Genomic DNA, 25,983 nt, shown 5'->3' with positions numbered 1-25,983 from the left:
CTCGTGCCCTAGCAGATGCTTTGCTCCTCTGCAGACGCTTCTTGTCTCATGCAGCAGCTCCTGAACCAGGTGTGATGAGAAGAGGCCTTCCCTCCTCCTCAGCCCCTTGGAGGTAACTCTCTCCAAGGTCCTACCCTCCAGGGAAGAAAGGAAGCGTCAAAGCAGCAGAGACACTGGCATGGGGGAGGGAGGGGAAGTGAAGGAACAGTCAGCACCCCGTCTCCAAGTCATTTAGAGGAAGACGTGGCCACAGTCCCTCTTCTGTGGCTGCCTTCAGTCTGGGATCAAGTGCACTGCTCGGGTGATAATGTCCCTTTGAGCATGGTATGGCCTGCATGGGAGACCTCTCCTCCCCTAGTTTCTCACAGTGTTAATGAGTTCTCCGTGAATCTTTAAATTTTGCTTTGATTCTGGGTGGAATGGTGATTCTACTTCTACTGGCTAACCTTGCTGTGTTTCCCTAAGATTTATGGACCATCCCACCAAGATCATAGCAGATGAGTTAGATGTCTGTGCTCATACCACCATCCTGCCCAGAAGGAAGTTTCCATTTACTTCTAATTCAGAGCCCTACGAGTTAAGCCAGGTTATGCTACCCCCACCTTACAGAGTGAAACTGATGCTTACAGAAATGAGAAAAATCAAAATAAAAGCCTCACAATGCTAGTTACGTAGCTCTGTTCTATTTTCTAGACCCTACATCCCTCTTTCCCTCTCTCTATCCCTCCACTCTGCCCTAGAACTGCAAGCTAGACTAAAAACACACCAATCTGGGGATGCTCACTGCAGAGGGTCAGGACTCACCTCCACTCCCTGTCTGCCAAGGCCTCGTCCCCACTAGCCTTGGCCTCCCAGAAGACAGAAGGGTCTGGAAAGCATGCTTCTCTCTCTTACTTAAGACTGGAGACAGAATTATCAAAGGACAATTCCCATCTCCCCCTCCCACATTATCAAGAACCACCGCAGCCTCCTCTAGGTCCTGCAGCCACACGTCAAAGACTCCGGAACACCTGCAGAGCCACTCATCAGAGCTTCTGCGTGAATCCACCGCTGAGAAGGTGAAGAGAATAGCAACTGGAGAAATCCTCTACCGCAGGGTCCATGATGCTACAGTGAAGGGAATCTTCCCAGGCCTGAGATTATTTCTAAAAACCGTTCATTAAAAGGGGCTTCTGTGTCCTGGGTTCTCTGCTAGGAAGGTAACTTGTCTCACTGAAGCCTCACAACACAGTGGTATACTGTAATCTCTCACAAATGGAAGAAAAGAAACTGAGGCACCGACAGGAGAAGGAATTCACCCATGGTCATCCAGCTCACAAGTGCCAGCTTGAAATAAAAATCAGAATCTTTTTAGCTCTGAAGTCCCTCTTCTTTTCACTAAATTCTAATGACTACCCTCACTTCACTGAGCCCAGCAATTGGAATTTCTCTTTTTTATCCCCTTGGAGAAAAGAGCAGGGCAGACGCATATCACTTCAAGTAGAAATCCATAAATATGTAAATAAAATATAATGTGCAATCAACCCTCAGGTGGAGGCAATAGGAAGAGAGCTCTCCAAATCAGCAGTGCGTGTCGCGTGTCTGGCTGTATCAAGTCGCTTTTCACTTAGAGAGCCTGAACCCTGTGAGACCACGATCAAGTGGACTCCCAGGCAAGGGCCCTTTGATTTACAAGAGTAAGCAATCACAGGGGGATGTATGATCACTTGGCTTGCTGGATTGTTGAGTTGTGATTCCATAGCTGTGATGTGAAGAGAGCTGCCCAGGGTCTGGCTGAAACACAGCTTTTGGGGAAAGAGATTTCTGGAGCATAAGAGAGAAAACTTTAGTTGCTATAGACCTGTTTTTGAGATATGGAGGAACAGGTCACCCGAAAGTAAAACCAGAATCCATAAGTGAGTGTTGCATGGAGGCAGATATGGGTAAAAATGAGGGAGAGTTTCTGAGTGATCATTTTAAGACATCAACAAGCAGGTGCTCGGGCCATTAAAAGCGGTACCTGCAGAAAAGATGCAGGGCCAGGTTGGACCAGTATGGTGTCTGCACCTCTTTTCTTCTCACCTGCCCTCCCCGCTTACTGACCTCGGGCTCTATCGTCAACGCCATTGGCCTTGGTTCTCCTTGTGGACTCCAGACAGTCGATGCAAAGAGCCCGCCTACTGCCCCTACTCTTTCAACCTAATGGATACTCTCTGCTCCTAACTAGGACCCCATCCAGAGTTTTATGATAACTAGGCTAACACTGGGTAGTGAATAATAATAACCACCCAGGATTCCCAGCAGTGACCTGCTCTTCCATGGGAGAACATGAGCACCCCCATCAGAGGTGGCATTCAAGGTGAGACTGGGTGGGCACCAGAGTGCCCCTCTAGGACCCAGCTCCTATGACTGGACATCCGTTATTGCGTTTGTGCCAGAGAAAACCACCTGTTGCTCTAGACCAGAAAATCTCTGAGAGTCCAGACTACAGTATGATCATTGTGTTCTGAAATGGGATTTCCCGCGGGATGATGAAACACGACAAAAGAATACGGCCCGCCCTTCCAAATGCCAGTCAGTCCAGAGAAGTGGACAAGTAAGGCTTCCTGTTCTGATATCATTACTCATAATCATAACATCCATAACAATAATAGCAACAAATAAGGATTTGTTTCATTACAGGTATCTAAAGAGCGTTTTCAAAGCACTTTGATGTACATGATCATGTTTGCTCCCCAGGCTTATATCTCAGGAAAGATGGCGAATGGCTCAACTGACCAAAAGGAACAAAATGATGAATAGAAAAAAAAAAAAAATATGAATGGGGCATCTCAAGAGAATAGCATGAAGAAAGAGAATTAAACTGCTTTCATTGGTACAAAGATGTCCTTTTGATTTTCAAATCCAGGTGCAACCTGGTAGTTCTCCTGGAAGAAGAAGAGAGAACGTTCTGGTCTCTCCTGAGCTCCAGGTTGACCTATACCATCACCTGCTGTACAGCTGCACCTCAAACACAACATATTCAAACCTGGGCTGGCTTTCTCGCCCCTAAAGCGTCTTCTGTGTTTTCCATCTCAGAAGACAGCTCCATCACTCATCTCCCAGGCACCCAAACCAGAAGCCTGGGAGTGTCATCTATGGCTCTCTTCTCTTATCCTCACATTACTAGGCTCCTATCTGGTAAATCTGTCCAGGCTCTGGCTTAACTGGCTAAGGGTCTTGCTGTGAACTCTAGACTATTGGCCTGGGACACTGCACTGTAACTAAACTCTTGACAATCTCTCCCCTTAAGGGTTAGAACCTGCTCCCAGTGCCCCAAGAATCTACCTAGTGACCTGGCAGACCTGGCAGAACCAGAATCATTGCCACCTGCCCTCGCTGAATTGGGCCTCCTGGCATCTTCTTGATACCTGAGCTTGTAGCTTCCAGTTGCATGCCTCTGCCACCAATACCTAGCACAGAGCTGGGCACGTGGAAGGGACTCAGCAGACGTTTGATGAACAGGACTATAGCTGCAGTGCATGGAGGCTATTCATGCTCAGCTTGTCTCCATAGTTACCAGTCTCTTTATCACTCAGTCCCACCCTCAAGAGAACATTTGCGGAGGAAACTCCATCAAACCATGTGATGGAGAGTTCCTTAGGCCAAGAGATTTAGTTGTTAGGAGGTAATTGACTTGTGAGCTTCATCTGATGATTCTGTGCCTCCGTTTTTTCCCATCTGCCTCTCAGAACTGCCTCAAGGATCAAGCAGTACAATGGGCATACTACCAAAGTGGCATCTGGGTATGACACTGTATCAGTGGTTCTTAAATGTGGGTGTGCATCAGCGTCCCTCAGAGAGCTCCTTACAGCACAGATCTCTGGCCTCCATCCCCAGAACTTACGATTCACTAGGTCAGGGAACAGGGCCTGAGAATTTGCATTTCTAACGAGTCCCCTGGTGATGCCGATGCTTTTCGTTCAGGACAAAACTTTGAAATCCACTGCTCGAGATCATTTTAACAGCATTGCTCTTTCCACGCCCAACTTGTTTTTCTCCACAAAGTGTGCTATTTCGATACTTGACTTTGTGCTTTACTCTCTCTGCTGTTTTGTCGGAATCTTAACCCAGTCTGTAAATTCCTCTGGGCAGAAATTATACCTTCCACACTCCACACTCTCTCATTTTCTGTTTTGTAAAATAATGAGGACATTTTCAGTATGATTAATAATAGAATAGAGAAAGGGGGAAAAAACTCGGACTACCAACCCCAATAAACAGCCTCCACAAGTGGATATCAGCCCCGGGATTCTCTTAAACATTAATTATGAGGCAAAGAACATTCTACTATCAGTAGCAGTGTGGAAAAGATGATTACCTCTTTGATGACACATTTTGTAAAATGTGGGTTATTCAAGATTTTAGGCATAACTTACTTAAACATCAATATTTTTTGAAATATAAAACCACAAACAGCATTTTCAACTACATAATTTTTATACTGAGAGTCAGACAATCGTGTTTTCAACATGTAAAATCCATTACACAGCCGCGGCAACAGTGTGTAATAGATTGTAAATTTTTATTGAGATGATCACCTTGCGACTGAATTTCAAAATGCGTTATATGATCATCAGGAAATAAGTCCACGGGGGCTGCTAAAGCGCTCTGAATATCATTTATAAAGATCAAAAACCCTGGAAACCCTGGAGAAAGAGAAAAGTCTCATCGGCAGGATCAAATCAATTATTTTTATGGATGAATACTGAATTGCAAAGCTGAGATAAGGTATTACCTGGTTTAATAACATATCCTTATGTCTTGTTAAAGTAGTAAGTTTTGTAATCAAGTTTCAATGAGGAATTTTACCAAAGGCCTGTTTTTGAAACTAATCAAGAAAATGGCATCTCCGTTCAGCGTGGTGGTTCAATAACATTCAAAGGAATATTCCCAAGCAAAGGAAATACTAACTCTGGGTTACGCGCTACCAAGACACACTACTGAGATATTTAAGAATGGTTACACTCAATTCTGCTATAACGCTTACTTTGAAAATGCAAATGTCTTCCGACACGATTGATATATTAGGAAACAATGTGAGGAGAGCGTGAATTTCACATTTGCTATGTGAGATTTTGTACACAGAAACACTAGTGAAGCAGAAAACCGCACCCAGCTGGACTGAGTCACATAGGAACACACAAGACGCACCCACCTCAAACATCTACCTGCTTCCTTCGTTCACTGTGTGTGTTACAAGCCACACTGATCCACACATGGTGTCACAACTTACTGCCACTTTCAGACAGCCCTCCTCCACCACTGCACAGTAGCTCATGGGCTGCAGCCTTTCTGATAACCACTTCCACAGGCAAACTCCAGGACGTTTCACGGTAACACCCCATTTGTACTACAGTATTTACGCATATCTTAGCCATTAACACATGTACAATTGTGCTGCCATTTTTACTAGGTTCCTCTCTTTTTGGTGTGTCACCGATGAGTGCTGTGCCCCAGCCCCATTTTCTCCCATAAGCCCAGTGGTTTTTACTGCATAACTTGGAATAGTGCAATGATTTTTAGGCACATGTATGTTGCATGATAGCAGAACTGACTGTGTTTTACTTTTTTGTTCCATGGAAGTCACTGTGCTGATGGGTCCTTCTCTCCCCACCCAGAAGCCATCAAGGATTCCTTTTCCCTCAGAAGTCAATGGCTCATGTAGCCACCTCCCTGGTTCCCCACTGGAGCACCCCCAGCTCTGTACACCACATGATCAAGGGCATTCGAGTCAGGGAACCTGAGGGCAAATCCTGAGTGTGCTGTTGGCCAATTCTATGACTTTGGATAAAACTTTAAAAAATACTGAGGCTCTATTCTTTCATTTATATATGAGATAAAAGTACTTACATCAAATGGTTACTTAGGAAAAATGAGATAAAATAAATAATGTGATTTGCAGCAAAAAACAAACAAACCCATAAAACACTGAGTCCTTTTAATTTCTTGAGTTGCATTTGAAGCCAGAACATCTCAGGGGTACAGTCAGGGGTACAATCCCAGACAACACCCCTTGTTAGAAACACCACAGAAGCCTAGAGCTCTTGGGGATAGATACAAAGAACACTCCCATACACAGCCCTAGTCAGCAAACTCTTTAGCAGCATCCGGAAACCTCAGAGAAACCGCTGGAGCCTGGCTGGAGGGAACACTGACCAGGAGCCTGTAGGGATGTAGAATCCAAAGGACCCTTGGACAGAGAGTCTCAGCCCAGACTCCTAAGTAGGTGCCAGAAACCCCCAAGGGACACAGAGGTGGGAGGCTCTCAGGAACTAAGGCATTTCCAGAATCCACTGAGAGACACTTTCAGAGCCAGGAGGCACTCAAGATGCAGCTGTCACCAGGAGCCCCTCAGAGACAGAACCAGAACCAGGAGCCCTCGGGGACACTGTCAAAACTAAGAGCTCATTAGGGTCACAGGCCCAGCCCAGAGATCCTCAGGGCCAAAAATAAAATCAGGAACACCTGACGTACACAACAAGAATCAGAACCACTCAGAGACATAGACCAAATGAAGCCTCAGGTCACATGGTCAGAGCCACGAGCCCCCAGAGATACAACCAGAGCCTGGAACCTTCAGAGACACAGCCAGGAGCTCTCAGAGAAGCAGGCCCAGGAGCCCTCAGAGAAACAAGGCCAGGAGCCCTCAGAGACACTGTCAGCACTAGGAAGGCTCAGACACACCAGTGGCACCAGAAGCCCTTGGAGAGAGAGAGGGAACCAGTGTCCCGGGAAACACCGTCAGGACCAGGAACCTCTCCATGACACAGCTAGAGTCAGGTGCTTCTTAGACTCCCGGTCAAAGCCAGGAGGTCCCCAGAGATGCCTCTGGAGCCTCTAAGGCAAGACCAAAACTCTGGTGTTTTTTTTATCACAACGGAAAGCACACTCATACCAAAGTGGAGGAACGACTGTCACAGGAGCAGTCACGCCCAGCGACTGCCCAACCTCTCAAAACCGAGTCAGGAAGAAGAGTCCTACCTGCACACTTGGTTCTGGTGGTGAGGGGAGGCCCTGGCGGTCCCGTGCCCCCTTCCCCTGGTCGCGTAAGCAGCACCCGGATCTCATACTCCACGTCGGGGTCCAGGTGCCACAGCTTATAGTTGGGGGAGTCGACGATGTGTGTCTCTGCCCAGGTGCCGGTGGTGGTGCGGTACTCCACCTCCTTCAGGATGATGGGGCCGTCTCCAATGATGGAGTTGGCATTCGGCTTGATCCACAGGTATGTGGCCCCCACGGCCAGCAGCTCTGGGGGGGCGATGGGTGTGGGAGGCTCTGAAAGACAGGAATCAGCAAAGGATGTCAGACCCAAATGGTTTATAGAGCAGACTCCAAACATGTGAGGACAAAGGACAGAATTCCGGACAGCCATAGAAAACAGCCCAAATCCCTTTCTCAACCCATTCACGTCCTACTTTAATTAAATCATTGTATGTAAATACCTGAATCAGTATTTCTTAAGTAACTATATTCAACACCTAACTGTACCTCCTTCATTTAAAGAAAGGAAAGAATGACGGCCATTGTGAGGAAAAGATTTTTCTTGAACACGGCAAAGATGCCTGGGGCAATAGTCTCTTTTCTGTCCTCAAATGAGAACCTGCCTTTACTAAAGCGGAGTTTGGTTCAAAACCCAGGAGAGTCAGGAGTTTACAAACATTTCTTTTATAGGGACACGTAGATTGTTAGTGGATCTTCTTCCAAATAGTGATAGGAGACTAAGTAGCAAAGGGATGATGGCATAGCAGGAATTCAGCTTCTTCCTCAACCCTAGCAATCTCCTCCAGCAGAGAGAGGGGCACTGGCCACAGTGACCCCAGTGGGAATCAAGGGTCAAGGGAAAAGTCATGCTGAGTAATCTTGGATCTCCTATGTGTTGCCATCTCTCTTCCATTAAGTTCTGTAACTTCAGCTAAACAGACCAGAATTTCAGCAAAGCATGAATGGTGGCCTCTTTCCGGCAATTTTTAGCTCACTGGCAGATTATCATTTACTTTATCCTTATTTACCAGAAAATCTCAGTTGCATCACTTTGTGTAATTCTTCGGACATTATCACCTCCGTTTTAATGAATTAAAAAACTGAGAACCCAAGGGATCAGATCACCTAACCAAGATAGTGGAGCAGGTAAGGCAGGATGGAACCCACATCTGATGCCTTTCAAGACCAGCTCTCCCTTTGGAAAGCTGTTTGCCTCTCGATACCCATTTTCTACAGATCAATGTGGATATATTTATTTTTATTTGTAGCAAAAAATGGCAGTGGGACAACAATAAAGAAGTGAGAAGAAAGAAAAGATAGGCCCTGTTCCCTACTACCCAATATAATCACCATTTTTATTTCTCCATGTTCCATTCCAATTACTATGCGTATACTTAAACCATTTTTTTTTGTGGCTACAGTAACACACAGACCCAATGTAGATTTTCTTTCCTTCCCTCACTTATTAGATCCAAAGGACTTTGTTTATATACTATGTGGCTTTTACCATGGCTGTCTTTAATAGTGACAGAACAATCCATCAGGTAATCACACTAGTTATTCTCCGATCGCACCTGAGTTGTTTGCTGCAATGAACATCTCTGTACAAATGATTCCGGTCCATCTCGTCTCATATTTTCTTAGGACCAACTTCCAGGAAGGGATTATCTATCAAAGGGTATGAACAAGTTATTGATTCTTGGAGTAGAACTAGGAAGTGAAGGGTGGGGAAGGCATCTGGGGGTGGAGTACCACTTAGCTGTGCTCAAGAACTTTTGGAGAGCCTCTGAGCTATTCAGGTGGCTAAGGCAGGTACGAGTTTCAGTTTGGAACTCAGGTGAGAGCCCTGGGATAGATAGGGCTCATTCAGTGTTTTCTTTCTAATTAATTATCTAGCAACAAAGATGCTCCTGAAAGAGAATAATCATTATGAAGCAGAGGTGGACAGTATTTTCTCAGTGTGACTTGAAGCAAATCTTCAGGGACAAGTTCAGATTGCCTCTATTATAGCCTGCCATTTGGTCAGAGAAGGAAATTAAGCAGATTAGTCAAGCTAGATGCTTTTCTTTACAAAGCCATGGAGGTTATTACTCAAGGCCTTGTTATCTCAAAGGTGTTTGCAGATTGATTTTTGGATAATTTGTTCCAGGTAGAGAAGTTGGCAGGCAGGTAATTTCTGGGCTCATTCTCTGTGCATTTTAAATATATAGACCCTTGATCACCATTATCAACTCTCCAGAGTTCCCATCAGTCTCCAATGAGGCCCCACGGGTGATATTTATAGCTCTGTGATGACTCTGTCCAATTCCTTAGTATAATTATTCACAGACCAGCTCTGGACAGAATTAAGATCAGCAGGCTTTAATACTTTTAAGGCTTGAGCAAGGGCTACATTAAACTCTCTTCCACTGACTTTCCACAATGGTTTCCGCTCTCCCATTTCAGGCATTAGCAGTAAACCGCTGACCACCAGAAAGAAAATAAAGCATCAATCTTTCCAAATGTTTAGTCCCTTTTCATGTATTTCTGAAGGTAGGTTGCAAGTATAGTAGCCAACATTCCCTCGAGGATATAAATGTCTCCATCTCAAATGACAAACTAGTTTACATGTCCATGTGCAGACTATCCTTCCCTCTGACCCCTCAAGAATTGTCATGAAGTACATCCTAGTGTTTCCTGTACTTGGCACCAAGAGGCCATCAGATTATTCTTGTTTTTTCTGTTTTTAGTAGCTTACAGGTTTATAAATGGCATTCTTTAGAAGCCACATGTACTAGTGTTCAAAGAGAAAAAAGCAGGAATGAGACACAGAATGATTTTTTTGGTAGGTACCACCTTTTTAAATAATGCACAGAAAGACCGTGTTTATCTGTATCAGTCGTCCTCTCTGAGATAAACTGTTCAGACGGACAGTGCAAGAACTCTATGAAGACATCTAATCCAACCACCAGAGTCATCAGACAGGAGACCAAGGACCAGGGAGAGCCCATGAAGCTAGAAGGAGGTGTAGGCAGCTTTGGAACTCAGGGCCCAGGTAGCATTCCCGCCCATCGTTTTCTCCTCTTGTACTTGAGATGTTTAAGCAATTAACCAGAAAGATCATTGAAGGAAGTCTGTAACAGTAGTCTTTAACTCTGGTTGATACAAAGGACCTTATGAAAATGTGGTGAGAAGTTCCAGACTTTCCCCAGGAAAATGCACATAAGCCTGCTACCTAGAGTTCTGTACATCATTTCAGGAATTCACAAACCCTTCTGAAGCCCCTTCATGAACCCTTGAAGGGTCTATGCTGAAAATAAAGGAAATCCACAGAGATTCTAAGGACAGCCCACATGCCCCTAATAGCTGACACTTCTCTGGGACCCTGACCCTTTGTTTCAGGGGCTAAAGGCTGGGAGCACAATCATGTAAGGAAATGGAACTTGATGTAGGGGTCATAGACCTAGTACTTCCAGGCTCCAGGTTCTCAAGCGTTCGGGTGAAAATAAACATGCTAAGATTTCCCCAGGACAACGCCAAGTAAATGTCTAGGTTCCCATGACTATGACCCACCCGGCACATTCACAGATTCAACATCTGGGCTACAACATGTGAAGGAAAAAAACATGATTCTACCCATCTAATGTTATAACTTAGGTAGAAATCTTCCACAGAGGCTGTCTTAGTAGCTTGGGTTGCTATAACAAAATACCATAGACTGGGTGGCTTACACAACAGACATGTATTTCTCACAGTTCTGGAGGCTGAGAAGTCCAAGATCAAGGTTCCAACAGATTCAGTGTCTGGTGAGGACCCTCTTCTTGGTTTGCAGACAGCTGCCTTCCTGCTGTGTCCTCACATGGTGCTGGTCTCTTCCTCTTCTTACAAGGGGATTAATTCCATAATGGGGACTCTGCACACACGACCACATCTAAACCTAATCAGCTCCCAAAGGCCCAGCTCCTAATACCATCACACTGGGATTAGGGCTTCCACATATGAATGGGCACAGGCCATGTTTTCAAATCCATCTTTCTGTGCATGAAGGGCTTTGGCTAATTGTGGGGTCTTGAGATGAACAACCTGGCAGAGAGAAACTCCCTGTGAAAGAAACCCCAACTGGTGTGTACTCTGTGCCTCTCACGTGCCAGATGGAGTGCTGAGTGTGTGTAATTCAGTGGTGAAAAGAAATACAGGTTGTCTGTACGCACGGACTCACAGGGTAAGGCAGCCAATTGAAGAGGCACTGACAATAATGTGGAATGAGAGTCATGATGGGGTGACAGGAACAGTTATGAGGCCTGTGAAGGGGCCTAATCTAGTCGAGAGCTTAGGGAAGCTCTTGCAGAGAACACCTGGGCATGATCTATGGGGCCAGAAATTCACATTAAGTCTGTGAGCAAAGAGACTGTCCTAGGAATCCTGTAGTTTGAGTTGCTTGGTAAGGTACCACCCAGAGCCAGACTGGTGAACAATTTTTTAAAACTATGTACTCTGCACACCTATTCATTCACTCATTATATAAACATCGAGTATCTGCTTCATGTCACACTCAGTCCTAGCCACTGAGGATACAGCAATAGACAAAACAGACACAGTCCTGGTTGCCAGGAGCTCACATTCCAGCTTTCGCTCAAGGACTGAGAGAAAGAGGAATAAGGAGTGAAAGAAGTTAATTCAGAAGCTGCTGAAGAGGAGAAAATCATAGGACAAGCCAGGCCTAGGGCGATGCTTATGGATCAATCAACTGATACACATACATCCAACAGAATACTACACAGCAAGGGAAAGGGAACAAACAACTGATACTCACCATGGACAAATCTCAAAAGAAAATTATGTTGTGCAAAAGAAGACAAAAAAGAATGCACAATGATTCCATGTATATGAAAAGTTCAAGAACAGGCAAAACTGATCTACGGCGATAAAAGCCAGAATTACAGTTACCTGTGGGAACAGGTACTGACTTGGACGAGGCATAAGAGAATTTCTGGGGATGTTAAAATGTACTACACATTGATCTGCGTGATTAAATAGTAACAACCAGAACCATGTTAACGCTGGTGGGGTGATTTCCTGGAAGGAGGCATAAGAAAACTTTCTGGGGTGATAAAAATGTCCTTATCTTGACTATAACTGTGTAAGACGCGTCAAACTGCACACTTAAAATATAGGTATTCCGCTGTATGCAAATGATACCTAAAAAAAAGTCTAAGAAAAACAAACAAAAACATGGCGTGCCTGTAACCCAGCAGGTGGGTTTGAATTAAGAAGAATGCCACAAAATCTTACTTGGAACTGAACCCCAGAATATTTGGAGGGAACGAGCCTTTAATCCCGTATCATTTCTGTCCACACAATTCCATCAGCATCATCAGATGCTTGATTCCCGTGAGCTTTCTTAACAAGAGGTTGTTCAGGTACACATCAGTTCTCATTCATGAGTCTTTTCACATACGAAGCTACCAAGCCCTCTCTTTACCTGGTCCCACACCATCAGCTGTGCGGAGCCAGGAGGAAGTGTTTGACATCCGATGGCCCTCTCTGCTGACAAAGGTTTGAACCAAATCAAGAGGGAGGGAGCCTGGTTTTCAGGGAGATGAGATCTGAGTTGGGAGATGGCTCTGGCCCCCTCTAGCCGGGAATAAAAGCACTTTGAGGACAAGAACCCCACGGACCATCATCCCTGAGGCCTGGGCGGCAACTGACCCCGAACAGTCAAGCCTCTCCTTCAACATGTAGGTGGCGAAGTGACCCCTTAGTGCAATTCTGCTTCATCCTCAGCAATCTCCAGACCAATTCTGCCTTTCTCTTTCCTGCTGTGAGCACTTATAACAGTTTGACTCCCCGGAAATTCCTACAGAGAGCAACAGGGCTTCAAATAGCTGGAGAGCAAGCTTTGCGATTATGTATTGTCTGCTCCAGACAGAAATCAAATATTTTGAGAAAAACTGAATGTTGGTAAGATGTGAAGTGAGCCCTGAGACACGTTTAAGGTGAATACGGCCTGGCCTCTGACATTGTCTATCACCCTGTGCCTCCCACTTGATCACCTTTCCAACCGCATTGCACTTACTGACCCATCAGAGTCCACGCGAATACTCCACCCTACCCCACCCGCCAACATACCACACACACCCACAGGCTATTTTATCATTCCCACATCCACACGTTTGCACACATTTTTTCCCAACTGGAACATCGTTTCTTTTGCTTTGAACCAAACCATGCCCATTTTTCTTTTCAATTCTGCTGCACAGATCACAAGGCTAGGCACAGAGCAGGTATTTCAAAAGCACCACGATGGTTAGATTTTTCTACCCACTGGCAGGCAATACTTTCATAAAATAAGGCACTGACGATCAAAGAGGAGAAGGGAATCTAGCTTGGGGCCGGGGTCTGCCTTTCTTTGTCTTTCACCACTAGTCAGCTGTGTGACCCTGGACATACCACCCAGTCTTAGTGGTTCTCAGTATTTTCATCTTTAGAATTAAAGATGGTTCAAATTATAAAAGTATCTGAATTGTCTGCCAAGGCCCATAGGGATTCTACGTGGATATGTTTACTGACTGACTCTACCCTGGCTGTGCTGTCAGTAGGAGGCTCCACTGTCTCAGTCATCTCTGGTCCATGAGGTCCCCGAGCAGAGGACATAATAAGTAGATAACCGCATCCAATCCAGCAGTCTGTGCCAACTAGAATTAGTCTTTGTGTCCTAGCCTGACATATGGCCAAGGTTCAAGAAATATGTAATGTCTCATTTTATTGGACAGAGAAAATACTGGACAAGTTTTCCCAAAATAAGAGGTCGAGGTGGCAAGGAAGGGGTGAAAAAGAGAAAGGAGAGTGGCAGAGAGAATAGCGGATGGACATCCAAGCTGGGAACTGGATGTATTTGGGAGAAGGCATCAAACAACTGGAACAGGACAATAATCAAAGACACAGCTAAAAAAAAATTATTTGAACTAAATGAAGGTCTGAGTTGGTGGACGAGGAAGACCACAGTGGGTTGCAGGAAAAATCAATAAGACTCAAACTTAAGCACATACTGGCAATACTTTGAAATACCAGACTAAAGAAAAATTCCCACAAGCATCTAGACAAAAACAGATCTCCAGCAAAACAAAACAAAAAGACTAAAAAATCAGTGTCCAGAGTTCATCATTTCAATTTGAAACACTGGGATGTAACAGTGAAGGTGATAACAGTGATAACCATCACAAATGACAGCAGCAGCAGTTAACGAGCTCTGCGCATTTTTGATGAACCTGTCACTGTTCTTAGTGCCTTAAAATATTAACTCATTTAACCTTCACAGCAACTCTATGGGTAGCCAATACTATGATTCACGTTTTTCTGAACAGAAGAAAGAGATGCAGACTAAGTAATCTGCCCCATGCCAGAGGACTAGTAATTTAAAGAACCAGGCTTAAGGCCAAGGAAACCTTACTGGGGGGTCTGCATTCCCAACCACAATAGTATAACACACACACAAGGTTCTAAGAGGATGTTTCATGTCCCAAGAATTTTATAGCCAGCTAAATTGTGGTGCATTAGGAAAGCCAGTAGATAGACAATTTCAGATTCTGAAAAATGCAGAAGACATATTATCTACACGCCCTTCCTTGGAGAAAAATTACTTGAAAATAGACCCTAGTCCACACTGGGGTGAGTCGAAATCATCACCTCTAGGACGGGGGAACTGGGATAGCAAAAGGACAGGTCCTGTGGGATAATTACTACCACAGGATTCTTCTTTCTCAGAAGAGAGTCTAGAAGAGAATCACTGCCCCATTCCAGACCAAATGGGAGACAAAACCCAAACTTAAAAAAAAAAAGACAGAAATCCCAATGGCATTTAGATTGTGCTTCAAAGCAAGCAACTTCACTATGAATGGTTAACCCTTGCTTTGGCAATAATTCTGAAAATGGACACAAAAAATTTCTCTGGATAATTTCTCCCTTAGACAAGACTCTCCAAAGGTACGGAAGTCCAATATTAACTGAATTAAAATGAACCCAAAAAATCCCACCTACCTATGCCTCTTAAAATGCCTAGCCATAAACAGACCAAATATTGGTGTTTTCCTTAGGGTTGTGAGGAAATGAGTACTGTTTTCTTTTTTGTGTGTTTCTACAAATGTCCTCTAATAAACCTGAACTGGGTGTTTATTCCAAAGACAAGCATTTTACTTTTTGGGGGGGGTAGGGGTGGTTAAAAATGTTTATTATGATAAAATATATATGACATAAAATATGTCATTTTAATCATTTTCAGTGTACAATTCAGTTTATTAATTATATTTGCACTGTTGTGCAACCATCACTGCTCTGTGTTTCCAAATCCTTTCCATCACCCCAAAAAGAAACTATAAACATAAGACAATATCTCCCATCCCCCTCTTCTCCCAGCCACTGGGAACCTCTACTCTACTTTCTGTCTCTATGAATTTGCCTACCTAGATATTTCATATAAATAGAATCATACAAAATTTGTCTTTTCGTCACTGCCTTATTTCACATAGCATATTTTCAAGTTCATCCATATTGGAGCATATATCACAAATGTATTCCTTTTCATGGGTGAATAATATCCCATTGTATGTATAGATGACATTTTATTTATGCATTCATTTGTTGATACACACTTGAGTTGTTTCTACATTTTGGCTACTGAGAATAATGGTACAATGAACACGGGAGTCAAATTGACTTTTTTTTTCTTTTCTTTTTGTGGTCATATGTTTTTCTTTCTCTAGAAGTGAAGTGCTGGGGCATAGGGAAGGTGTACACGTACCTGTTTTTTTTTTAATAGATCTTTATTGGAGTATAATTGCTTCACAATACTGTGTTAGTTTCTGCTGCACAACAAAGCAAATCAGCCACATGCATATATACATCCCCATATCCCCTCCCTCTTGAGCCCCACTCCCATCCTTCCTATCCCACCCCTCTAGGTCATCGCAAAGCACCGAGCTGATCTCCCTGTGCTACGCGGCTGCTTCCCACCAGCCAACCGTTTTACACTCGGTAGTGTATATATGTCGATGCTACTCTCACTTTGCCCCAGCTTCACCCTCCCACCCCTTGTCCTCAAGTCTATTTTCTATGTGTACCTCTTTATTCCTGTCCTGCCCCTAGGTTCTTCAGATCTTTTTTTTTTTTTAGATTTCATATGTATGTGTTAGCATATGGTATTTGTTTTTCTTTTTCTGACTTACTTCACTCTGTATGACAGTCTCTAGGTCCATCCACCTCACTATAAATAACTCAATTTTGTTCCTTTTTATGGCTGAGTAATATTCCATTGTATATATGTGCCACACCTTCTTTATCCATTCATCTGTCGATGGACACTTAGGTTGCTTCCATGTCCTGGCTATTGTAAATAGAGCTGCAATGGACATTGTGGTACATGACTCTTTTTGAATTACAGTTTTCTCAGGGTATATGCCCAGTAGTGGGATTACTGGGTCACACGGTAGTTATATTTTTAGTTTTTTAAGGAACCTCCATACTGTTCTCCATAGTGGCTGTATCAATTTACATTCCCACCAACAGTGCAAGAGTGCTCCCTTTTCTCCACACCCTCTCCAGCATTTATTGTTTGTAGTTTTTTTGATGATGGCCATTCTGACTGGTGTGAGGTGACACCTCATTGTAGTTTTGATTTGCATTTCTCTAATGATTAGTGATGTTGAGCATCTTTTCATGTGCCTCTTGGGCATCTGTATGTCTTTCCTTGGTGAAATGCCTATTTAGGTCTTCCACCCATTTTTTAACTACATTGTTATTTTGATATTGAGATCCATGAGCTGTTTGTATATTTTGGAGATTAATCTTTTGTCTGTTGTTTCATTTGCAAATATTTTCTCCCACTCTCCCATTCTTTTTGTCTTGTTTATGGTTTCCTTTGCTGTGCAAAAGCTTTTAAGTTTAATTAAGTCTTATTTGTTTATTTTTGTTTTTATTTCCGTTACTCTAGGAGGTGGGTCAAAAAAGATCTTGCTATGGTTTATACCTAAGTGTGTTTATCCTATGTTTTCTCTAAGAGTTTGATAGTGTCTGATCTTACATTTAGGTCTTTAATCCATTTGGAGTTTATTTTTGTGTATGGTGTTAGGGAGTGTTCTAATTTCATTCTTTTACATGTAGCTGTCTGGTTTTCCCAGTACCACTTATTGAAGAGGCTGTCTTTTCTCCAAGACAAGCATTTTAAATAAGTAAAGTGTTCGTATATGTTGAGCTTTTCTAACCAGGTGGGACCACTGTCGGGGTTCTACGCCCTCCACCACTAGGAGTATTTAACAGTCAACCTCCCCTCTCATCTGCCCAGGTAGCAGGTACCAGGTACCAGAAATCAAGAACCAGAACCGTGTCCATCTGCCAAGCCAATTCCCCACCCATTGCTCCTAACAAGGAGAGATCCTGGCCGCTTCTGGCACTGCTCAGAGGTCTCCACCATAAGTTGAGACTTGATTTCTGAACGGTCCTCTCATCACAGCAACTATTATTTTATAGTACTTTACCTGCTTCCTCATCATCTTTCTTCCTCCGGTGACCCCACAAAGCAGACACTTTACAGGTGAGGAGACCACAAGGCTCAGCTACTTTAGGCAGCCTGCCTAATCTCACACAGTGAGTGAGCAGAACTGCGTTCAAACCCAGGCCTTCTCAAAGTCTGCACTCTTTCCTCAATGCTGCACAGACGCTCTTTGTGCTGCAAGTACTGATACGAAAAGCGTGCTTCTATGTCAGCTCCCCAGCCTGTCAATTCAACAGAATGAAAGTGCTCACTAAGGACCAGCTGCGTGCCAGGCACTCCACTAAGGACTCTACCTGCATCATCTCATTCAATCTTCTGGCAGGGGTTATTATCAATCCCATTTTAAAAAATTAATTGTAAAAATCCTGAAGCTTAAGGAGGCTAATGGCTCAGAATTACAAGGCTAGTAAGAAAAGGAACCAGGATTCAAACTTAGGAAGATCCCAGAGCAGCGCTCATAATCACTACATTATACCATCTCCTGCTACTAGGATCCCCACAGTTGAGGAGGATGAAGTGATTTACCTTTCAAGGTCACAGAGAAGTGGGTTTGGTGAGAAGGAGAAGCCAGAGCCGGTAACTAGCCAGTATTCTGTTAACCCAGCAGCCGCATGAGTCAACCGTCAGGGAACCACAGATGTGGAAGATATATGAGAAGTCATCGAGCGCTCCCCGCCGGATGCAGAAGTCCCTAACATTAGCTATGACTAGTTGTCCACACAATTGGTGAAGAGTTTTAGATAGTAGTTTGAAACACATACCAGAGGTCTTCCTCCATCTGCTGTCCACCAGGGTGTCATACAGGCCTCCAAGAGTGGGCCTCTCCCTACCTTTCCAGGTTCCATGGTTACTAAGCTCCCCTCAACCCACAGCTTTAAGCACAAGTGACTCAGAGGTAGCAGGAGGTGCTTTTGTGCTGGTCTCTCTGCTGGAACACTCTTCCCCTTCTTCAGGTGACTCACCTTTTCTTGTCTGTCAAGAGTGAGCTCTCATTTTTTTTTTTTTAATGAACTTATATACAACACAGAAATAGACCCACAGACATAGAAAATGAACTTAAGAGTTACCGAAGCAGAAAAGGGGAGGGGGGAAACATTAAGACTTTGGGATTAACACATACACACTACTATATATAAAATAGATAACCAACAAGGACCTATGCACAGGGAACTATACTCAATATTTTGTAACCACCTATAAGGGAGAAGAATCTGAAAAAGAAAAAAATATATATATATAGATATAGAGAGACAGATATCTGAATCACTTTGCTGTACACCTGAAACTAACACACCATTGTAAATCAACTATACTTTAATAAAAAACAAAATTAAAAAACATGCTGGTTCTAAAGTTAAAAAAAATAAGTTGACTTCTCTGGGGTAAAAAAAAAAAAAGCGTGAGCTCTCCTCTGGGATGCCCTCCTAGCTGTGTTCTCTGTGCTCCAGCGTGTCTTAGCCCAGGGTCCTAAGAAGCAGAGCTTGAGACGAAGATTCTATGCAGTGATTGACTGGAGGAGAGTTCTCAGAAGAAGGCAGACTATGGAAGCAAGGATGCGATTTTGGCTGCAGACTAGGTCATCCTGATTCCATGGGCATTCTGCAGCACCAAATGCACCACTTCATGGCCCCTCATTGAGGCAAGGGGGGCAGCCTTTTGTACCCCTGTGTTATTAATTGGACATGGGCTGCTCTAGGGGTGCAGGCATTGCCCCTCAGCCAAGCAGCTCCCCCGTGGCCAAAGACAAGTGTCCTGATTTCCTAGGACTTCTGTAACTAGGTACCACAAACTGGGTGGCTTAAAGCAACAGACACGTATTGCCGCGCAGTTCTAGAAGTGAGAAGTCTGAAACCAAGGTGTCAGAGGGGACATGCTCCCTCCAAAGGCTCCAGGGAAGAATCTTTCCTTGCTTCTTCTGGCACCTGGCTACCGATGTTTGATCCCGATCTTGATTTTCCTTGGCTTGGAGATGCATTACTGCAATCTCTGCCTCTGTCTTTACATGGACTTCTTCCCTGTGTGTCTGTGTCTCTATGTTCAAATTTCCCTTTTCTTATAAGGACTCTGGACATACTGCATTAGTGCCTTCCTTCCTTTTCCTGCCTCACTTCCCATCCACTCAACCAGTGTTCCCTTCAACTTCCAAATAAACTATTTGCAAACCCTTGTCTCAGGGTGTTGTTCTCAGTTTGGAGAAATTCAAATTAAGATATTTTGAAGGCTAGGACAACTTACTTAACCTCTCTGTGCCTCAGTTTCCTCATCTGTAAAATGGGGGCAACGATAATACCTCCCCCATGGAGGGTGCCATGAGGATTACGTAAGGTATTGCAGTCAATACCCTTGGAAAAGTCCCAGTACATAACAAGTGCACTGTGTTAGCTACTGTTATCTCCCTCATCCCAACCAGCAGTCGGTGGAGCTAATCAGCAATGGGTGGGAAACAGCTGGTGCCCCCATTTTGTGCTCCCCATAGAGAGACACAAAGATCACATTATAGGCATTTCCCTCGCTGTGTCAGAATGAAAAGGGGCCACAGTCCTGTCAGTGTGTACTCCTGCCAGCTCTTCCACAAGCAAATACATTTACGAGCTCGGCCTCGGTCTACTTCACGCCGTCGTGCTGCAACCAATGAAGTCATTTAAAAATGCATAATTCGGCAGTGACTTAGCACCAGGAGAAAGTCTGTGATCTGCAACACTCTGTCTGCTCCTGGCTCCTCTTTCTCCCCCACAGCCTTGACATTTTTGAGATGACTCGTTGCTGGGCCACTTCCCACAATTAAGAGCGGAGTCATCACTCTAGAAGGGCCTTTCTTGCCTCACCTGCTAATCAAGAGTCCTAAGAAAGTATGAATCAAGAGTCTGTCTCCCCCAGAGAGGGGCCTAGGAGAGCCTGGGTTCCACATCTTCAGAATCAGATGCCCCTGTAGCACAGAACCTTTTTGGAGGTACTAGAGGAAGCTGGCTGGGCCCCCTTACAAATGTGGTACCATCTGTGGAGCCTCCCCCCTCAGAGGTCCTAGCATCAGCCCGGCAAGGCCCCTCCTCCAGACTCCTAGGTCCCACAGCCCCACCTATTCGCTTCTGTTACCCTGACCCTAGCTGCTTCCTTTATCTCCTGGTTATTTTTGTGTCCCACATTTGCTCCAGCAATCTTCCAACACTTGTGTAATTCCCTTCAATAAAAACCGTCTGAGGGACTTTCCTGGTGATCCAGTGGCCTGGCTCCACGCTCCCAATGCACGGGGCCCGGGTTCAATCCCTGGTCAGGGAACTAGATCCCACATGCCACAACTAAGAGTTTGCATGCTGCATCTAAAGTTCCTACATGCTACAACTCAGAAGCCCGCATGCTGCCACGAAGAGCCCATGTGCCGCAACTAAGACCCAGCACAGCCAAATTAATTAATTAATTTATTTTTAAAAACTCTCTGAAATATCTAGCATAGTTTGGGGTTTCCTTCCTGGACCCTGAATGATACAGGTAGATATTATAGTTACCTTCATTTTGCATATGAGGAAATGAAGGCACAGAAGTTAAGTAACTTGCCCAAGCAGCTAGGATGCTAGGTCATGCAGCTAGGATGTGCTGTCACTGGGATACCCAGCTGCCCTGCTCCAGTCTGTGATCCTAACTGATGTACGGAAGTGCCCCAGTGTCCTCAACACCCCAGTCATCCAGAGTGAGGCAGCTAGATGGGAGCCAAGGACAAAAGGTCTTTTTCTCTTTTTTTTTTTTACGGTACGTGGGCCTCTCACTGTTGTGGCCTCTCCCACTGCGGAGCACAGGCTCCGGACGCGCAGGCTCAGCGGCCATGGCTCACGGGCCCAGCCGCTCCGTGGCATGTGGGATCCTCCCGGACCGGGGCACGAACCCGTGTCCCCTGCATCGGCAGGCGGACTCTCAACCACTGCGCCACCAGCGAAGCCCGAGAAAAGGTCTTTTGTTCAACAAAAAATGTAGTAAGGTCTGATGCTGCTACTTTCTGAGGACAGTGAGTCAAAACAAGTAGCTCTCTCTACCCTGGAGGCACCAAAGAGACCGGAGAGTGAAGAAGATGCACAGATCAATGAGATGCAGAGTAAAGTGGTAAAGGCTGAACAATGGCAGGCCCTTGTGGACACACAGAGGACTGGGGTGCAGAGAATGATGGCCACCAAAAGATGCCCACGCCCTCATCCCCAGAATTTTACATGGTGGAAGTGCCTTTGAGGAGGTTGGTGAGCAGGGAGAGGATCCTGGAATGGCCAGGTGGGCCTGATGTAATCCCAAGGATTTTTACACGTGAAAGAGGAAGGCAGAAGAATCAGAGTCAGAGACAGATTGAAAGAGGCTGCACAGCTGAACATGGAGAAGGACCACAAGGCAAAGAATGCAGGCGGCCTCCAGAAACTACAAAGGCAACGGAACAAGTCTCCCTTAGAGCCACAAGAAATGCAGCCCTGCTGACGCATTTTAGCCTTCTGACCTCCTTAGCTTGAAGACAATACACGCGTGTTGTTTTAAGCTGCCAAGTTTGTGGTCGTTAGTTATGGCATCCCTAGGAAACTAACACAAGGGGGAGATCAGTTGGAGGAGGTGAGGGAAGGCTTCCTGGGGAAATCCAATAATGAAATCATGAAAGGATGAGAGGGTCTAACAGGCACCTGGGGAGAAGGGAGCCTTCCCAGAGGTGAGAAGACACTGGGCCACTCAGGAATGGCACATCCTCTGCAACAGAGATGAAAGCCAGGGAGACAGCAGCAAGGTGATCTGAAAGGTCAACAGGGACCAGATCAGGAAGGGCCTCCTGAGGAGCCTGAGGCTTTGTAAGCAGTGGTGTGACACAGACACATGGTCTCTTGGGACACCTCCTCTGAGTCCTCCTCTGAAGGAGAGAGACCAGAGTCGGGGGGAAGTCATGTCCATTACCGAGGGGAGAGATGATGGAGGTCTGGACCGAGATAAGGACCATGGGGTTGGAAGGCAGAGTCAGAGGGACTAGGAGATTGGAAAGGACTTGGTCATTGAATGGATGTAAGGTGAAAGGGACGATGGGACCAGTATAAGGCTTGGATTCAGCAGGCTGGGTCACTACTGGGCACGTGCACGCCTGTGGAGCCACAGTCTCCCGTCAGCCTCCACAAAGCTCCCCCGGTCCATATAAGCGGGGGTCCATTTCACTTTCCCTGCCCAGCATCCCAGTGCACTACATCGACTTCTTCACAATAAGCCCAATACTCTTCATTCCATCCCTTCGCATTTTCATATTCATTTTTACTTACAAAGGACAGTATGGTGTATTGAAATCGCAAGATCGTTGGGTCCAACAGATAGAGGCTGGCTTACAACCTCTATAATTGTATGACTGTGGGCAGGTTGCATAATTCCTCTGAGCCTCAGTTTCTTCATGTGTAAAACCAGGGTAATGGATCATATCTCACTGGGTCCTCGTGAAGATCAAATGTAAGTAAATGCCTGAAAGAAGACCGGCCCTAAATAAATGTGAGTTACTCCCATCCCACGTGGCCTCCTCTGCTGGTCCTCTCCCCACCCCATAGCCCTCTCCATTAACGGGCCATCGGACGCAGCTTCTCAAGCCTCCTATGATCTCCACTCGGAGCATGTGAGCGCTTGGGGCATCTTGGGCTCAGGCAGCACAAACGAAATCATCCGCAGCTTCACGCATGAGGAAGCCATTCATCTCCCACCAGGACGGGCAACTCACATTCAACAAGCACCAGGGGTGGAAACATGGCAGCTGTCTTAACAGAACATGTATGAGGAAAGCTGGAAGAGACGAAGAGGGGATGATGGGAGGGAGGAAAGAAATGTGAGATTCAGGACAGCTTCATCAGTTATTACACTGCCAGCCACAGTGAGTAAACGAAAGGGCTGGGGCTGAGCGATATTGTTATTTTGCAAATTTCTCTCTTTGGCATATCCCTATGTGCAGGGGGCAGAGGCATAGTTAGTCTCTAAGCTGCTGAAATGGCTGGAAGTGACTAGAAGTATTGACTGCTCTGAAGTGTCAGGAAAGGGTCTCCAGATGGATTCACAGGCTTATCCACAACAGCTTGTTCAGTTTGTGGGGAGAGTTTAAGAGATGATTGGCCCCTTTATGTAAAGGAACTGAAAAATTAGCCTCTTCCAAATCCCCCCTGGCTCCCCTAGGGCTGCCTCTGCATTCTGCCACAACCAGCCTAAAGAGAGACGTAGCAGAACTTTCTCTTGGGGAAAGAACTTTGAAACAACACAATAATGCAAGGCCCCACCAACCATGGGCCACTGTCCCCATCCCCAAAGGTCACAATTCTGACTCAGCCAGGAGGGTGCTGGGCTCTGAGAACAGGATTAAGGGCTTCATGTTGGTGTCCACTGAGGGTCCCTGCAGCTGGGTACTTCTGTGCCAGGTAAAGCATATAAGGGCAGGGAAGAGGGGAGACAAGGAGCAGAAGGCAAATTTCAGGCACTGTTCTAGATACTTCTAACATCTTAATCATGTACTTCTCAAATACAGGCACAGGGAATCCAAAGAAACAGAGAGCAACTTCCAAGGGATCCACAAAGTGACAGTTTTTAGACAGAAGATCTTCATAGGACAAAATTCTACTGGTAGATACAGAGCGAAATAAGCTTGAACTTTTACACACATGGGAAGCTTTCAAGGAATTACTGCCTGGAGACACATTCTTTCATAGAATACAAAAAGAAGTACTTCCAAACTCACTCTACAAGCCCAAGATAACCGCCACACGAAGAGGTTACAAGGATATCACGAAAACAGAAACTTTCGGGCCAATCCCTCTCATAAACACAGAGACAAAAGTCCTACACAAATATTAGCAAACAAAATGCAGGGAAATATAAAATGAATACTAGATCCTCACTCCTCCACTCCACCGTGAACCCCTGGGAACCACTAATCCATTCTAAAAGTTTGACATTTCAAAAATGACAATACCTCAATCTTTGGGAATTGGCTTTTTTCACTTGGCATAATTCCCTGAAGACTCATCCAGGTTGTCTACATCCATAGTTCATGCCTGATCATTGCTAAGTGTTCTACGGTGTGGATATACTAGAGTTTGTTTAGCCAGTCACCTGTTGAAGGACATCTGGGCCGTTTCCAGTTTTTTTTTTTTTTTTTTTTTTGCGGTACGTGGGCCTCTCACTGTTGTGGCCTCTCCCGTTGCGGAGCACAGGCTCCGGACATACAGGCTCAGCGGCCATGGCTCACGGGCCCAGCCGCTCCGTGGCATGTGGGGTCTTCCTGGACCGGGGCACGAACCCGCGTCCCCTGCATCGGCAGGCGGACTCTCAACCACTGCGCCACCTGGGAAGCCCCCCGTTTCCAGTTTTTAGCTCTTACAAATAAAGCTGCTATAAACAATTGTAACTGTACAGATTTCTGGAAGTTTTCCTTTCTCTGGATAAATGTCAAGGAGTACAGTTCCTGGGTCATATGGAATTTGAAACTGTCAAACTGCTTTCCAGAGTGGCTATAACGTTTTATACTCCCACCATCAATGTATGAGCGATCCAGTTTTTCTGCATCTTCACCAGTACTTGGTGTTATCATTTTTTTTTAGCCATTCTGATATGTGTGCAGTGTTATCTCATTGTGGTTTTAATTTATACTACCCTAATGGCTGCTATCTTCTCATGTGCTTATTTTCCATTAGTACATCTTCTTCAGTAAAATGTCTAGTCATAACTTTTGCCCATTTTCTAATTGGACTGTTGTCACTGATTGTTTGGATTTTTTGCTGTTGAGTTTTAAGAATTCTTTATATACTCTAGATACTAGTCCTTTGTCATATGGGTGGTTTGCAGATATTTTCTCCCACTCTATAGTGTGTCTTTTCAATTTCTTCACATGAGCTTTCCCAAAGCAAAAACTTTAATTTTGATGAGGTTCAATTTATCAGTTTTTTCAGCTATAAATAATGCTTTTGATGTCAAGTCTGTGTTAATTTTTTTGCTTTTTATTATACTCAAATTCATCAGTGTTCACAAATCAGTTCAGATTCCTGACTGTGCTCAAATATACAGTTGACAAACATACAACTATACTTGGCTGTATATCCTGCCGTAGTAGCGGGTTTCTCATTTCAACACAGAAATGTTGAAAAAATATGTCTGTTTTGCTTTGAAAGTTTTAGTGACACTCTTCATTTATTTTTTAGAAGTACAATATTTTTAAAATTATGTTTTCAATCAGGATGATGGATAGTTGCTTAAAAATGGGAAACAGGAAGCATATGCTCAGAACTATCAAAAAGATGTAAGATAGAAAAATTCAGAACAACCTGGGAGGCACAGATCCAACACGGCATTGCCCTTCAGAATCCCCTCATTGAACCTGACTAGGAAGAAGATGGGAACACCACCCCAAATTCAATTAGTGACCAGTATTAAGCAGCTGTCAATCTGGACAGTGTAAGATATCCTGAGATACTTATTTAACGTGT

At 44.7% G+C, this 25,983-nt stretch overlaps 1 protein-coding gene across 1 annotated transcript in view; it reads right to left on the bottom strand.

Moving 5' to 3' along the window:
• The window catches only part of PTPRT (protein tyrosine phosphatase receptor type T), a 776,830-nt gene that overhangs the window by 573,961 nt on the left and 176,886 nt on the right, over window positions 1-25,983 (bottom strand). Inside the window, exon 7 of the mRNA XM_032606064.1 lies at window positions 7,003-7,296. Within this exon, the coding sequence (XP_032461955.1) occupies window positions 7,003-7,296 (294 nt within the window). The remainder of the gene's footprint in view (window positions 1-7,002; window positions 7,297-25,983) is intronic.

The sequence above is a fragment of the Phocoena sinus genome, chromosome 15, assembly GCF_008692025.1.
Source record: "Phocoena sinus isolate mPhoSin1 chromosome 15, mPhoSin1.pri, whole genome shotgun sequence".
NCBI lineage: Eukaryota > Metazoa > Chordata > Mammalia > Artiodactyla > Phocoenidae > Phocoena > Phocoena sinus.
The sequence above is the reverse complement of the archived record's forward strand: the minus strand, read 5'-3'. Positions and strand labels throughout refer to the sequence as shown.